The sequence below is a fragment of the Lichenostomus cassidix genome, chromosome 4 (assembly GCF_008360975.1).
Source record: "Lichenostomus cassidix isolate B80296 chromosome 4, HeHo_3.0, whole genome shotgun sequence".
Classification (NCBI taxonomy): domain Eukaryota; kingdom Metazoa; phylum Chordata; class Aves; order Passeriformes; family Meliphagidae; genus Lichenostomus; species Lichenostomus cassidix.
Window position 1 is genome coordinate 49,298,134 of NC_139484.1, and position 14,403 is coordinate 49,312,536.

Genomic DNA, 14,403 nt, shown 5'->3' on the forward strand with positions numbered 1-14,403 from the left:
TGTATAATTTCTCAGATTCTGTATTAAGTAACGAACTCTGGAAATAGAGAACAGGGCAAAATATAGAAGTATATCAAACAGCCAGAAACACGGGGAGTCCCAGGTACTTACCACAAACTATCATTCACACTGGTTGGAAGAAAACCAAACCAGAACTGGGTGACCACAACACCCCACAGTTTGTCCTCCATCCATGCAGTGCTGTTCACTGCAAAGTTTTCAGAGATTCTGCCTTTTTCTAGTTGCACATGCCACCATTAGTTCTTTCCACATTTCAGCCTCACTTCTCTGTGGACTACTGCATCCATGTAATTCCCTAGCACACTCACACTGCACCCTTTGCTGCCTTTGTCATGCACCTTTGGAAGTCTAGCTTGCACATACCAATGAACTCCTCCCTTCTTCACTTTTCTTCAAAGATTAAGCATCATCACTGGGGATTTTTATCTGTAGAAGTGACACAGAGAAAATGTTGATGATTTCAACTTTGGTTTTTCAGGAGTGGTTCATTTGCTATTTCTGCTGAAGGATTCAATGTATGGGTTTGCAGCTGGGTTTTAAAAAAATTATTCTCTGAATCAGAAATTACTGTTCATACGGAAGACAGTATGTGATGACAATTTCTGGTACTCAGAAAATAGGAGATCTAATTTTATACATTCTTAAGGATGCTCAGCAACAGCACAGTTGGAGTACCAGGTATCTGGAACTAGCTCTGGGCTCTATTACTTCTTTCTCATACTTCTGGAGGGAAAAGCCCTGGGGTTTTACAAAGTTGGGAACTTGGGAAGTGCTTTTACTTCCCTCCAACTTCTAGTCCAAAGCCTTTTACTGAGAATTTGTGTAATTCCATCACTAAGTGCACTTAGATGAGAACTGGAGTCACTGTTCACAGAAAGCATGACTGGTAAATTGTGTAACAAGTAACTTTAGGCTTTTCTACCTACGTAGAAGCAACTGTTTCATTGTAGCAGGGAACTGAATGGAAATTAACAACCACTGGAGATGGTACCCTGAAAGTTTCATCTTACACGGTTCTGAACCAGCACCCCACCAACCGTGTTTTTGTTTTTCAATGTCAAAAAATGTAACAACATAGATGTAGGCATGGATTATTATGATTTTTATTGCTCTTTTTAAAAAGTCAGTGTATGAACTATGGTATTATGCTGTAAAAATGCAACATTACTGAGTGTTCTAACAGTATGAGGTCCATTATGACAAAATTTTAAACATGAAGCATAAGCTTCACTATGTATTTCCAAATAAAAAATACAAGCTTAAGAGGCAAATAGATTAATAATAACTGATGCACGTGGAATTTCAATACCAAGTGAATACAAAGTGGACTTGCAAGAACCAAACATATAAAAATCACATCCTGGGTCAATCTCCACTATAACAAAACACCAGTGCCTACTAACTCTGTGCTTGGGGACTGAACAAAACTATGACCCTATTCCTAATTCTGAAGCAAACCCCAACAACTGTGCATCCATGGGTATTATTGTACAGTGTTGCTTTAACTGGCTTGCAAACTACTTTTGTGTTAAAAAGAGTGAGAATTACCTTTTTATATACGTAATCTTATTTGAAAGATGCACTGCAAAAAGAATGGTGTCCTACTTAGAACTGCTATACCCTTTATAATACAGTTTCAGCATATCTGGCACACCATGAAGCTCTTGAAAGGACTCCACTTCTTCAGAAAAAGTCTGAACATTTTCAGAGGATGGGAGAGCATAGAGTACCAAATAAAGGAAAAAATATGACAGTGGACATTAGTTTCCCAGCAAAAAGATGTCTTACATCACACAGCAGATCAGAAATAAATAAGATGAAACTTGAGGAGTCTGAATATAAATCCTTGAATGATGCTGCAAGAGTCACAGGCTTCACCAAATTAATGTCAGTATATTTTGTTAAGAATAATGCAGTTACTATATACAGTATGTTTATCAGATAATGCCAACTAACAATACACTAAATTAATGGTCATTAAACAAGAAATATACTAAACCAACATACTTAAAAAAAAGGAAGACAAGCCCCCAGTTATGCATAGTTACATATGACAACGTCCAGCTCCCTGGAGTCCAACAGATTGACACCTTCAAGCACCAGGAAGCACTTTTCTGAAGCATAAACAATAATTAACAGAACCCAGCCAAGCTGCAGGGCAATTACACTGTTAAAAATCTCAAGTCCAATCACAAAATGCCCTGTAAATGTTACCACTGCATAGCTGCAATGGGGCAGTCATCCATTCAAAGGTTTTACACTGACATATTTCTTCAAAAGACCTTCTAAAGGATGTGCTATTTAACATGGTGGGGATGCAGACACAAACAAAAAATGTGACAAACCCAAAGCACTTAGGTTTAGAAGCACTTATTGAGGAATCCAAACCATATTTACAGTGTATTGTGTATGACTGCACACACACTAGTAAGTTTTTCGTTTACTATTTCTTATGTGGCATCTTACTCTCCATAGTATTTCTACATACTAAGAAGAGAAGAGTCTTTTCTCCAAGGAACCAGCTTCTCTGATATGGGCAGCCACTATGCCTGTATCTTGTTTTGCTGCAGTAAGGCATGTACAATGAACATGACAATGTCAAACCCCCGTGGGTCATGACAAAATGATTCAGTTCTTCCCTTTGTTTCTTGCTCAGCTTCTCTGCCCTGTTACAGCTGTGTATGTCAGTCAGCATCCATGTGTTCTTGCCTATTAAGCAGAGGCTTCCCATCTGTATCACCTAACTTTTTTTGCATCTCTTCCACAGCTTTCAGCAGAGCTGCTCGCTCCTGCTCAAGAGTGAGAATGGACTGCTTCAGTTTGCCTTCGTTGGTCAATAAAAGCTCTACTGTAGCTTCAAGGTTTTGGATTTTTCCATTCGCCACCTTTCAAAGTAAAAAGATATGAGGGGAGAAAGGATGGGAAGCAAAAAAAAGGTAAATTCATTAATGACTGAAACCATCTTTAAACTATTTTTTGAGATACATGTATACATATAAAATACTTTGGAAATCATGAAAGATTAAATTCAGAATATAATGCAAAGGAATGAAATTAGAAAGTTACCAAGTCTGCAAATTTATATCAAAGAACTGGAGGTCAAGTTAAGCTTCTATATGGGTCAGCTGGGAGATATTTTTGGCTGGCCACACTTGCTGCTTTGCAAAGCAAAGACAACTCAACATGTTACCTGCATCCTCATTTCATCTCAGCATTAAGTCCAATGAATGCCAGAAGGCAAAGAAGAAGAAGGGGATTTAGAGCAATATGCAAATGGAAAACACATTGTAAAAAATTCCAGAAGTTCTCCCTCAAAAGGTTGCACATATTGGCATTCTACTTCACGGTGAAACAAAGCATTAGATTGTTCAAACTTAGCATGCCAGACCTGTAAGTGAGGTACTTTGACAACATCCAATTTCTGTTTGGACTTTTCAGCACTGGATAACATTTAGAGACATAAGCACTGAGTGGTCTTGGCTTTCAGGGAAGTATTTGCCTTTCTGGTGAGATCTCTGCCCATCATGTAATTATGATGGGTTAAAAAGTTCAGCCTTTGGGGGCAAAATATTGACAAACAATATTGACCCACATTTTCTGGTGATGCATTTTTCTCCTATTAGCAATAGGTCACCTTCCACCATATGAAACAAATTAGAATGTTAATCAAATATTAAATATAAATTGTACCTGCAGTTCTTCCAGGAGATCAAAATTTTGTTTGCGCAAGCTACTGTTTGCCTTTTCTAATTTATCCAGTCTCTGATTGTCATTTAAAGATGAATCTATAAGCTCATCCTGAAGCACGTGATATTCAACTTCATAAGCTTGCAACTGTTTGGCAATATCCATTTCAAACACCTGTTGTATATAAAAATATTATTAGGTGCTGTGCAGATCAGAAACGTTCTTTCAATGCTTTAAAATCTATTGATCTAGATCTAGACTTAGATATTTAATCAAAACATACGAAAAACAGGACTTACTTTTTGGCATTCACATTTCCTACTGTGGAAATGGCAAGACTGAGGCACAGTAGAGTGCAATACACTGGCACTGGATCTACTCAAAAACTTTGCTACTGATTCGCTGCCTGACTTCAGCAAAGCACTTACACTAAAGTTTTCTAGGGTGTGGACTTTGTAGGCTATTACCCTTTTCAAACTTAGTACATCTCAGTTTGGCATAAACTCTTCTAGACATACCCAGAATTTCTTGTCACTTGAGAAAAAGTGTGGTCCAAACCCACCTGCCACACGTACAAGTGTAAAGCTAAATAAAATAAAAGCTTTAAATGAAAAACAGCAAACTTTGCTATCTTTATTTATGATTCTACAGTATTTTTATAGACTGAAAGAAAATGAAATAACCTATGCTTACACCAACACACTTAACAAAAACATGATGTAATATCAAAATAGATTTCTATTATTGTTAACTACAAATCACTGAAATGAATGCTCAGTCTATTCTACATAAACATTAAGAAAACCTTTTATTTTAAAAGCAGATAAATAAATTGAGGTGCACAGAGTGACCCAAAGGAAAAAACCTCCTATTCTCTTTTCTAGGTTTTGGCAAGCACCTGCCTTTAAATTATTTATAATTATGACTCCAATCTCCTCTAAAAGCAGTGAAGAAGGTAGTAAAATAAAAGGACAAGTGTGCCAATCACAGAACATAGAAGAAATAAAAGTTGATTTTGAAATGTATTAAAAAAATTGCCCAAGAAGAGAAGTTCTGGGCTTTTTTTTTATTTTTAAACCTCTTGTACTTTATTCATTCTGAAAATGAGTCAAATGTCAAACACCATCCTAAATACCTGTTAAAGTAACAGGAATGATTGCCCATTTTATGTATCTGCTCTGCCTACAGAACTTTAAATGCTGGTAAAAGAAAACATCAGTTTATGAAATTATCTCAAAGTTATATAGCAGTAGAAACATATACTGAGCATCTAAGCACAGAAGGCTGAAATACAATTTTAATTCAAGTTTGATTACACATATGGAATTTTCTGTGAATCTGAGCATCTCTGAAGAGGACAGGCTGTTGAAATTTCAGTAAAACAAGCAGTGCAATTTGGCAGGGCAGAATGTTAGTTCCTCTCATGACCTCTGCTACTTCTAGCCTCTGTGCTCCTAAAGAGGGAGGGAAATCCCTGCTGTCATAACCAGAGTATCAAATCTGAAAGGAGGGAAACATGAGGCAAATAAAAAGTTTGACTTGAAACTTAGCCAACTGAATGCACGTTGAGGCATGTAAACCAAAGGCCATGCTGCAGAAGGGTGAGGAGCACAAGGATTAACCCACGAGCTGTGTATGGACAGTGGGGCTGGTCAAACAGCTGCTCCCTTCAAAGTCAGCCCGGATCAAAGTGGGGGAACTGCTCTTTCTTCAACTCACTTCTACCTACCCACTTTAAATTTAGAGCAGTCAGAGCTGCCTAAACAGAGCATCCCTCCCTCCTTCTACTGCTGCAGTTTAGATAACAACATTTAGGGTTTTTAAACAGGAAAGCCTTAACTGAAGTAATTAATTAGGTAATTAATTATTTTTTCAGATTCCATTGTTATCATCTGGAGTATTCTGCTAGCTTAGCAATATTGCATCATTTTCCTTGTCTGCTGTTTTAAAAAATTGTATCAAGGATTCCCAGTTTTGCTGTCTACAGTCACTACTCACTGCAAGAGTCTGCACTGCCTCATGTACTCCTGACAGAATTACAGAGGTGCTGTTGTTACATGACTAGGCCAGTACCATAAAAGCCAGCAGAGACAGAGTCAATGTAGGGAGGTTTCTAATTTCAGTAAGTAAGGTCAACATTTGTGAGGCTCTTGTAAGTAAATCTTTGCTTCTGAAATGAGACTTGGACAGTAAAATTATTTGGTGAAAAAAAAAACCAACCAACTAATTTTCACTAAAGGCTTCATAAAGTGACCATAAACAAGTTACAATACCACACAAAGCTACTAAGTCATTTTAGCTCACAAGTCATCTGCTTCCTAAAGTTTTCAACATCTTTATAACTACAAGAGAATTCTCAGCTTGAAGTGGTTGTTCAGTTTTTCTCTCAAGAACTTGCTAAGAAGAAGGTAAGCATTCCTTTGCATACCTCTGATGTACTCAGTTTATTTCATACCTGACTAATGGTCTTTTCCATCTGTACCAAACCCAAGTTGGGGAGAGTGCTTTTAATAAAATCAACAATAGTTTCTAGATTCTCATGCTGCAGAATCAAGGGCTTGTGGCTTCCCAAGAGGCTTAAAGCCACTTTAAATATAGCCTCTGATCCTTGAAGGAAGAGCATATCTGTGAAAACAAGGGAAGAACAGATTATATCAAGCAAGCACATCTTTTGACAAGAATATTAAAACAATAAATTGTCCAAGGACAACAACTTCTCATAGGAGTGACCTGGGGGTTAGATACATTGGGCCAGGCATGTGCTTTTGGCTATGGCTTTAGAAGTTTTATAAGATCAAGATTATTACTGTAAATAGCATACTCGACTAACACAATCCCTTATTAATTTGTTTAGTGAATTTTCACAAAAAAAAAAAAAGCAATTCAAGTTTAAGATAAGTCTACAATAAACCAGGTAGTCACGTTTATCAGCGTTGCTGCTTTTTGTGCATGTAATCGTTTAATTGCTTAGTGGGCTGTTTTCATGTTCATAGGAATATGAATTTGAATAGAAATCTAATCCCATTGCCCTTTAAAAACCCTAATACAACAGACAAAACCTACATCTGAAGACACAACTGAAGATCTGAAATTCTGCTCTTCTCTCATCTGGTGGAGAAAGCCACAAAACCACAATATAACATGGAGCACATGAGGCTAAAAGCACGCTTTCCAGTAGCCTCAAGTTTCAAGTGCATGTGCTTATTTTTAGTATGTGTCTCAACCACTTCTCTTAATATGCTAATAACTACATTAATAAGTACCCTGAAATCTTAGTAATACAGCTTAAGTGTAAATATTGCAGGTGGCCCTGCAATGACAGCACCTGGCATACCAAGCACACTGAAACCACAGTATATAGTGACCTTCCAATGCAATGTCCTTCCCTTCCCTTCCCTTCCCTTCCCTTCCCTTCCCTTCCCTTCCCTTCCCTTCCCTTCCCTTCCCTTCCCTTCCCTTCCCTTCCCTTCCCTTCCCTTCCTTTTCCCACTTAAGTATGTAGAGAGTAAAGACGTATAAGTCTCCAATAAAGGCATCAGACAAGAAACTCCATCTGTATAAACAGCATTGCCCTGCATTTGCCTTTCCTGCTACTGTAACTCAGAATCTGCTCCTGGTTTCACTGAGTGACTCGCCTTGCTACAGACAGAAGCATCTAACCTATGAAACAATACTGACGGAGGTGAAAAAGGAACAAAAGATACTGTGGGGTTTTATCACATTTCTTAAACATAAATTTATTTTGAAAGAGCTTCTCTCTTGTTCTTTTCCTGATTGGTATTTGAACCTCTGAATGCAGCCACAACCAATCACATACAAAGTGGCACAGTGACACAAGAAAAAAATTGATACTTAAAAAAAAAGAGTAAAGAAGAGAGAAAAAAAGCCATCATGCTGCAAGGGAAACAACTACTGGCAAAACTACAGGTATCTGTGATGTAGTGACAAACCTATGAAAACATTGTCTAACTGCCTTTCTTAGTAAAACCAAACTCTTTCCAAATTTGTATCATAATGGAATTCCCCTCTTGCACTCTTTAGTTTGCAATGTTGAAGCCATAATTCATTTCACTCACTCCAAGAAAGAAAAGCACAAGTGAAAACTAACCATAAATCTTGCACTGTGTCACTGTTTGTCCCAAAAGGGGTGTAACATTTTTCAGCCCTGTGTTGAAGTTAATGTGAACTCCAATGGCAGAAATCATTAAAAAGTGGTAAGAGAGCAGGCATCTGCCTCCATTCTCTATTGCAACTCAAAACTATGGGAAAATGATTCCTAGGGAAAGCTCTGTATTAGGACAGGAAATACTGAAGAACAGCTAGGAAACACAAAATGAAAAAAGTAGAACAGAAAATTATGTGTTTTTATGATTCAGCACCTGCCCCATAATGACATGCAGATTAACTCAAGGTGACCTAAAAGTTGTTAATGAATGTCTGTATGACTGAGCTGGTAATATACAGCAGAAATCCTTCTCTCATTTAAAACAGAAACTACTTCACAAAGACCTGTTTGTTACCCACTCCCCAGGCTTCACATTAAGTGGGCTCCCAGCCAACAACAATACAGTGAAGGTACCTAAATTAATGTCAGCATGACTGGCAGCCTACAGGATTAAAAAAAATTAAGTTTTATCTACAATCTTAAAACAAAATAATCACTATATTATCAAATTTCCTCTATTAATAAGTAAGCAGGGATACAAAAGAATACACATTTCTTAACACTGTACTTTCATCAGTTCCTTCTCAGTAGGAGTGTTGAAAGTTTGGACAGATAAAAAAAACTTAAAAGCAGTATTGCTGTTTGATTCATAAAACAGTCTAACCCACTTCTTTTACATATTGCCTGTAATATGCCTGCAAAAAGCACACTCTATGGAAGTCCAAAGGAATGGTGTTGTAACAATTATATAAATAGGAGTGGGCTAGCTTCAAATACCAAGGGTTCAGAGATAACGTTAGAAAATGGCAGTGCAATCTCACAGTCTTAGTAACCTATAAATCAGTTACTTCAGCATCAGCATTCTTTCCTCCCAAGGGTTCTAATAAGTGAGCAATGAAAATCTATATATGTATGCTCTGAAAAAGTGTGTGAAGACATAGGTCAAAAATGAACGGATCCTAACTTGCCATGCTGCTAAGGACAGCTGTTAGCAGAGTGACAGCTCTAGGCTTTTTATGTCCACAGTTGTGTTTCAGAGTCTTTCGTATGGGTGAGGATGAGATTTTACTTTCCAATGTAAGAGAAAGTCCAATGTTCTCAACCTACATAGCTCCAGTAAACACTGTTTTAAGCAAACTACTAAATACTTTGAAATATTAAAAACTGCAAGTGTTAGTCACGTTGAACTTTCTCTTTAAAAAATATCAGAGATTTTTAAAAAGCAACAGTTTCTGTCACACATGCTTTTCTCCACCTAAAATCAGATGTGTGAAGATCATGCATCTGTGCCTTTCTATTCTAATGCAAAGTCTTTGTTTTCTAAAGCCCTACAATCCTCCAATGACAGATAAAATACTAATCTGTGTATTAAGGCAGAAATCCAAACACACTGGATACAAAAGGCACTTTTTTCAACCTCACTGCAGTCAATTGTCCCATTCAAAGATGCTTCTTACCATGTACAATACTACAAAAGATTAACTGAAAGATGAACTGATTATAAACCCAGTATATGACATTCACATACAGAACTTCATTTGATTCCTGCAGATTATTACTGTCAGCTACATATTTTTTGATGTACATTAACCTTCTTTTAACTCAGCCAGGGGAAAAAAAAAGCTGTTTTACCTGGAGTTTGTATGCTAATCATAGGACATATAGTTCTACTTAGCCACACACTATCCTTTTCACTGTGAATTTTCTAGCACTACTTTTAGTATGCCCTTAAACAAACCAGACAGGATTCTTGTTGGTTCTTCTTGAGCTCTATATTAATATTTGTGGTAGATAGGAGCACATTGTTTTCAAGTCAGAAAAGTGTCAATAATATACAAATAAATAATTTCTTCATTGCATCTCTTAAATGAGACTAAGGAAAATGAAACTAGCTTCTCCTTAGAACAGAAGAACTGGGGAAAAACACCCTGCTCATCATGGGCAATCCAGTACCACATAATGAAACTGAAGAACAAACAGCTGAAAAGGAAACAAAGGATCTTCTCAAACAGCAAATAATCTATGAAATATATATGCAGAATACAGCATCAAGGTAAATTCTTAAGTGGCATTTAATTAAAAAAGAGAGCTTCTGTAGATTCTAAAACAGGCAACAGAAGTGACTTCAGAAACTAACCCCAGATGATTCCAAACATTTTTGTAACTAAAATGGTCAGGGTAAGAAGCATTTTATTAAACGCTAGATTAAGCGTTTTGTATTTCTGCAGAGTAAATCCATGATTACACTGCAAGGGCCATCTCTGTGTGTCTTTTAAGACATAACCCTCAGCTAATTTTGTGCTGACACTGCTGGACACGATGATAATGGACTACATGGATATATTTCTCAGATGGTGCCTCTGTTATATCTCTTTTTAGCTTGAAAATAACTAATTGTTGGTATTGAAGTGTCATTGTCATAACAATGCCTGCCTTCATGGCATCAAATTTTACATCCTCTCCACAAGTGGTTACCGGGTGGGAAAAGATAACACTAGGGATGGAAAGACATTAGGGACTGTTGTTTACTTTCCTCCTCTCTCTTCCAGTTTTAATGAAATACTGCACACTTCATAGGATGACCTCTGTTGTTTTTCTTCTGTTCACAGTAAGCAAAATATTTCTCCTGGGTGTCTGAAACAGGTTGGATAAAATGCTGTTCCTAATAACAAGATGCCCAATATAAGACTTCAGAAAGAACAGAGAGAAGTTTTATGAAGAATTACCAAACACTCTGGATACAAATCCGAGGGGAAACTGGGAGGCAAACATGGTGAGAAACCAGGGAGCAGCATAGAGGCTGGGGCCAATCTCATGTTCCTCTAGGTGGTTATAGAGATCTCGATGGTAGTCATGAAGAAGTCGAGACAACTGGTACATCTGGATCTGCATGGAATAAGAACAAGAGACTAAAGACCAACATGTTTTAACACTCACAGTAGCAAAGTCCTTGCTTCATACTTATCAGAATTGGAGAAAGATATTTGTCAATTGATGTTTGGATAAAATTGTGTGTAAACAAGAAATACTCAGAAGCCACCTAAAAGACACAGGATGGGTCACCTGCGAGTCTACAGCAGGCTCATTTGCAGGGTCATTTGAACCTCATGCAACACAACAGAAGTCTTTCTACTTATGGTTTCCACTGTTTCCCCAGAAATATTTTTATTTGAAAATGGTGCATTGAAGATGATGTATTCTTTTCCTATTGATGTATCCTTCCCTATTTTTGAGAACTCAGTTTAAATTCAAGTTCAGGTTTTGACAATGTTATCTGTATTGCACTATTACTAATTTAACATTAGGATCCTTTACTTAAAAAAACTGAAATCATACCTGTAAAATTGTCATGTCGGGACGATATTGTTTTCTCAGGCCCATGTCAAACATGAGAAACTTCAGCATTTTAAAAGCATCTTCTTCACTCATATGAAGCAGCAAAACTCCTGCTACAAAACTAAGGCCCTGACAATATCCTACTTCCTGGTCCAGAAGTGAATAGGCCTTCAAAATATTGTAGAGTGATAGCTGCCCAGCTCCCAGCTGTGCTGAGAAGTATGGATGTGTTGGAAATGTGCGCCCTGTGAAAATAGCTGAAGTTAGCAACTTAAACTAAAAAATAAACAACAAACCCCCCAAAACCTTGTCATGCTGTCAAATAAAACAGTCTTTCAAAAATGCAGACTCTTTTGAGAAGTGGATTTTGAGCCTACTCACAGGAAGACTGTAAGAAAGTTAACACAAAACAATTGACTCTTACACCGCACCACTGTTTTATTACTTTCATTGCAAAGTTAATTTAGAAACCATTGGGGGATGGATGTGCACAAACACCCAGTGGAAGGGAATGAAGAAGAAGGAACCAGGCTCTTCCCAGTAGTGCTCACTGACAGAACAAGAGGCAATGGGCACAAATTGAAATACAGGAAATTCCATCTATCATTAAGAAAACCCTTTTTTTTTTCAATTGTAAGGGTGGATAGACACTGGCACAAAGCTGTGCAAAGAGGTTGTGAAATCTCCATCTGTGGACATATTCAAAGTCTGAGAAAACATAATCATAGGCAGCCTAGGCAGACCTTGCTTTGAGCAAGGGAGATTTGGACTAGACGATCTCAAGAGCTCCCTTCCAATTTCAACCACTCTGTGATTCTGTGAACAAAGACATTAAAGTCAACCTTTACAGATTTTAAAAAATAAATTCTGAAGACGAATTTTTCATTTTTATGAAAAAACCCCTCCACCTATCAAACATCCTCTGTGAAATACCTCAACACAGAAGGAATTTGAATACCTCTTTTGTTCTAGTATTAAGTGAAGCTTGTTTTCTGGTTGCCCACTTGTTAAATACCACCCCACCCTTTAGCTCCTGGAATGCTGCTGTTGCTGCCAGATAACATCAGAACTCCTGTTTCAAGACAAAGCCCAGGGCAGAGTCCTTCTGCCATCTGGTAGCTGCCCTAGCCTGTCGCAGGGGACATGGCATTCAGTTCTGAGTAAGTCTCCCTGACCAGGGTGTCAGAGTTGAATGTTACAGAAGAAGGATTTCTAGCTTTCAAAGGAGAAGGAGCTTGCATTCCTTTGCTTGAAGAACAAGTTACTACAGCACAGTCTAAAGGCAGACCCACACTGCCTCACTCAGGCAGCAAAAGCTCTTTCATATAAGTAATGAAAAAGAGTCACAAGTTCAGCAAGAATAAAAACACAAAGAAGTTCTAAAAACCAGTAAATGGAGGAGACCTGCTAAACTTACAAGCTGATGTGTTTCTGAGTGCTCTCAGGTTGACTTAACTAAGAATTTTAGCCTTTATTTTGGAGCAAAGACCTCTGGACTTGCTGAAAAGAGACTCTACATGAACTGTGACACCTCTAGAGGCCCAGAATGGGGAAGTAAGTACCCACTACTTTATTTAGTAAAATGTAATAAAACAAAATATAATTTTCTCCCGTGTTCAGCAAGTGCCCAGTGATGGATGGTTTTCTACACTGATTGCACTGTGATGCTGGGCCAGCAAAGCAGCTGCTATTCCTTAGCTCTGCATCCACATGCACACTGCTGGCCTCATTTTCAGGAAGCACTGTTTACATCTGAGGATGCATCAATTCCACTAAGTGTGAGCAATACTATTACAGCTTTGGCTCATACTGTGTTAACAAGATCTATTTAGCCTAATTTGGGAAAGTTTTTTAAGTATTACAACCACATGTTGCGAGAACATAATTTTTTCTTTCAAGTTTTTCTTTCAAGGTATAAGCGCATGCTTTCAGACGGATTCTTAAAGATTTGAGAGAAAACGCTTCTGATAGCCTGAAGGAACACAAGTCAGAACTTGCAAATTCCTCCTAGCTGCCTATCCAGATATGCTGTCTTGTACCATGCAGCACAGCTCTATTTCAATGTGAATCACTAGGAAGCCTTCAGCTTCCTAATTTCATTTTACGGTTATGACAGGGCTCAATCCCTCCCTCAGCTAGTGGGCTGGCAAACAGCACCCTGGCAAAAACAACACCTTGCATGAAAACCACCATGAAGTTACCAATTTGCCAACACATGCAGTCATTTGTTTCTACAAGAAGACCACATGGCTAAGATGAGAAAGTATTTGTGTGCAGAACCAGGCAGAAAATCTGAACAGCTTGCCGAGCCAGTCAGCCCCAGTCTACTTTGTGAGACAACCAATCTCAGACTGATTGTGCTCCCTACTGTCCAGGAGTCATCCCAGCACCATCCCTCTGCTGAAGGTGTTCAATTAATTAACTGAGCACAAAGCTGTTCACCTCTTACTGAACCATATCAGTGTCCCACCCTTCACTGCCAGGGCTATCAAGGTAAAAAATGAAAGCCACTGCCAGGGCTACCAGGTAAAAAAAGGTATTTGCCAGCAAATGATCTCTGGCTGCATGAAAATGTTTCTCGAACACAAAAGATAGTTGTCTAGCACTGCTCAGTCCAGGAGAATTCCTAGATTTTGAGTGAAAAGTCTGAATGGAAACAATTTACAAACATTGCCACTGCGTATTCCCAGCTGGCATTAAGGCTCCTCGGACTGTTACTTTCCCCGTGCTAAGTGGAAACCAGGGAGGTCTGCCAAGTAGGGGAAAGTGAAGGTGACATTCACCACCACCCTTTCCCACCTCCAGTCATGCCACTTTCTGCAGAAACACGCCTTCACATTCCTGACTGTTTTCTATGCACTGCCTTGGTGTTTTGACTCACTTTACCAAGTGTTGCAAAAAAAGGAGAAAATATCATCTAAAGCTTAAGTCACCATCTAAACTTGATAAATCTCACAGTTTAGTACCCACTGAGGACAGCCTGCACACTGAGTTTTTAATAAAATTATAAAAGGGTGCTCCCAGACAGCTCTGGGTATAGGTGATCCCTCCTCATCAGGCAAGAAAAGGGGTAGAGTAATTTGCAGCAAAAAATGCTTAAATACTGTTTGAGTAGTTATACTGAGCAGAATTATGATGGGACAATTCTGTACTACTGCTTTACAGAAAAGATGTAAGACAAAATAATGCAATGG

The 14,403-nt window shown here is 38.2% G+C and overlaps 1 protein-coding gene across 9 annotated transcripts in view; it reads right to left on the reverse strand.

The window, feature by feature from the left end:
* Positions 1-1,102: 1,102 nt before the first annotated feature.
* The window catches only part of TBC1D1 (TBC1 domain family member 1), a 97,770-nt gene continuing 84,469 nt past the window's right edge, over positions 1,103-14,403 (reverse strand). For all 9 annotated transcript variants that reach the window (XM_085059168.1, XM_085059172.1, XM_085059169.1 and 6 more), the window contains 5 exons: positions 11,210-11,454; positions 10,600-10,759; positions 6,164-6,333; positions 3,712-3,882; positions 1,103-2,906 (listed from right to left, as the gene is read on the reverse strand). In XM_085059168.1, coding sequence (XP_084915294.1) covers positions 2,706-2,906; positions 3,712-3,882; positions 6,164-6,333; positions 10,600-10,759; positions 11,210-11,454 — 947 coding nt within the window. In that variant the 3' untranslated portion in view covers positions 1,103-2,705. The remainder of the gene's footprint in view (positions 2,907-3,711; positions 3,883-6,163; positions 6,334-10,599; positions 10,760-11,209; positions 11,455-14,403) is intronic.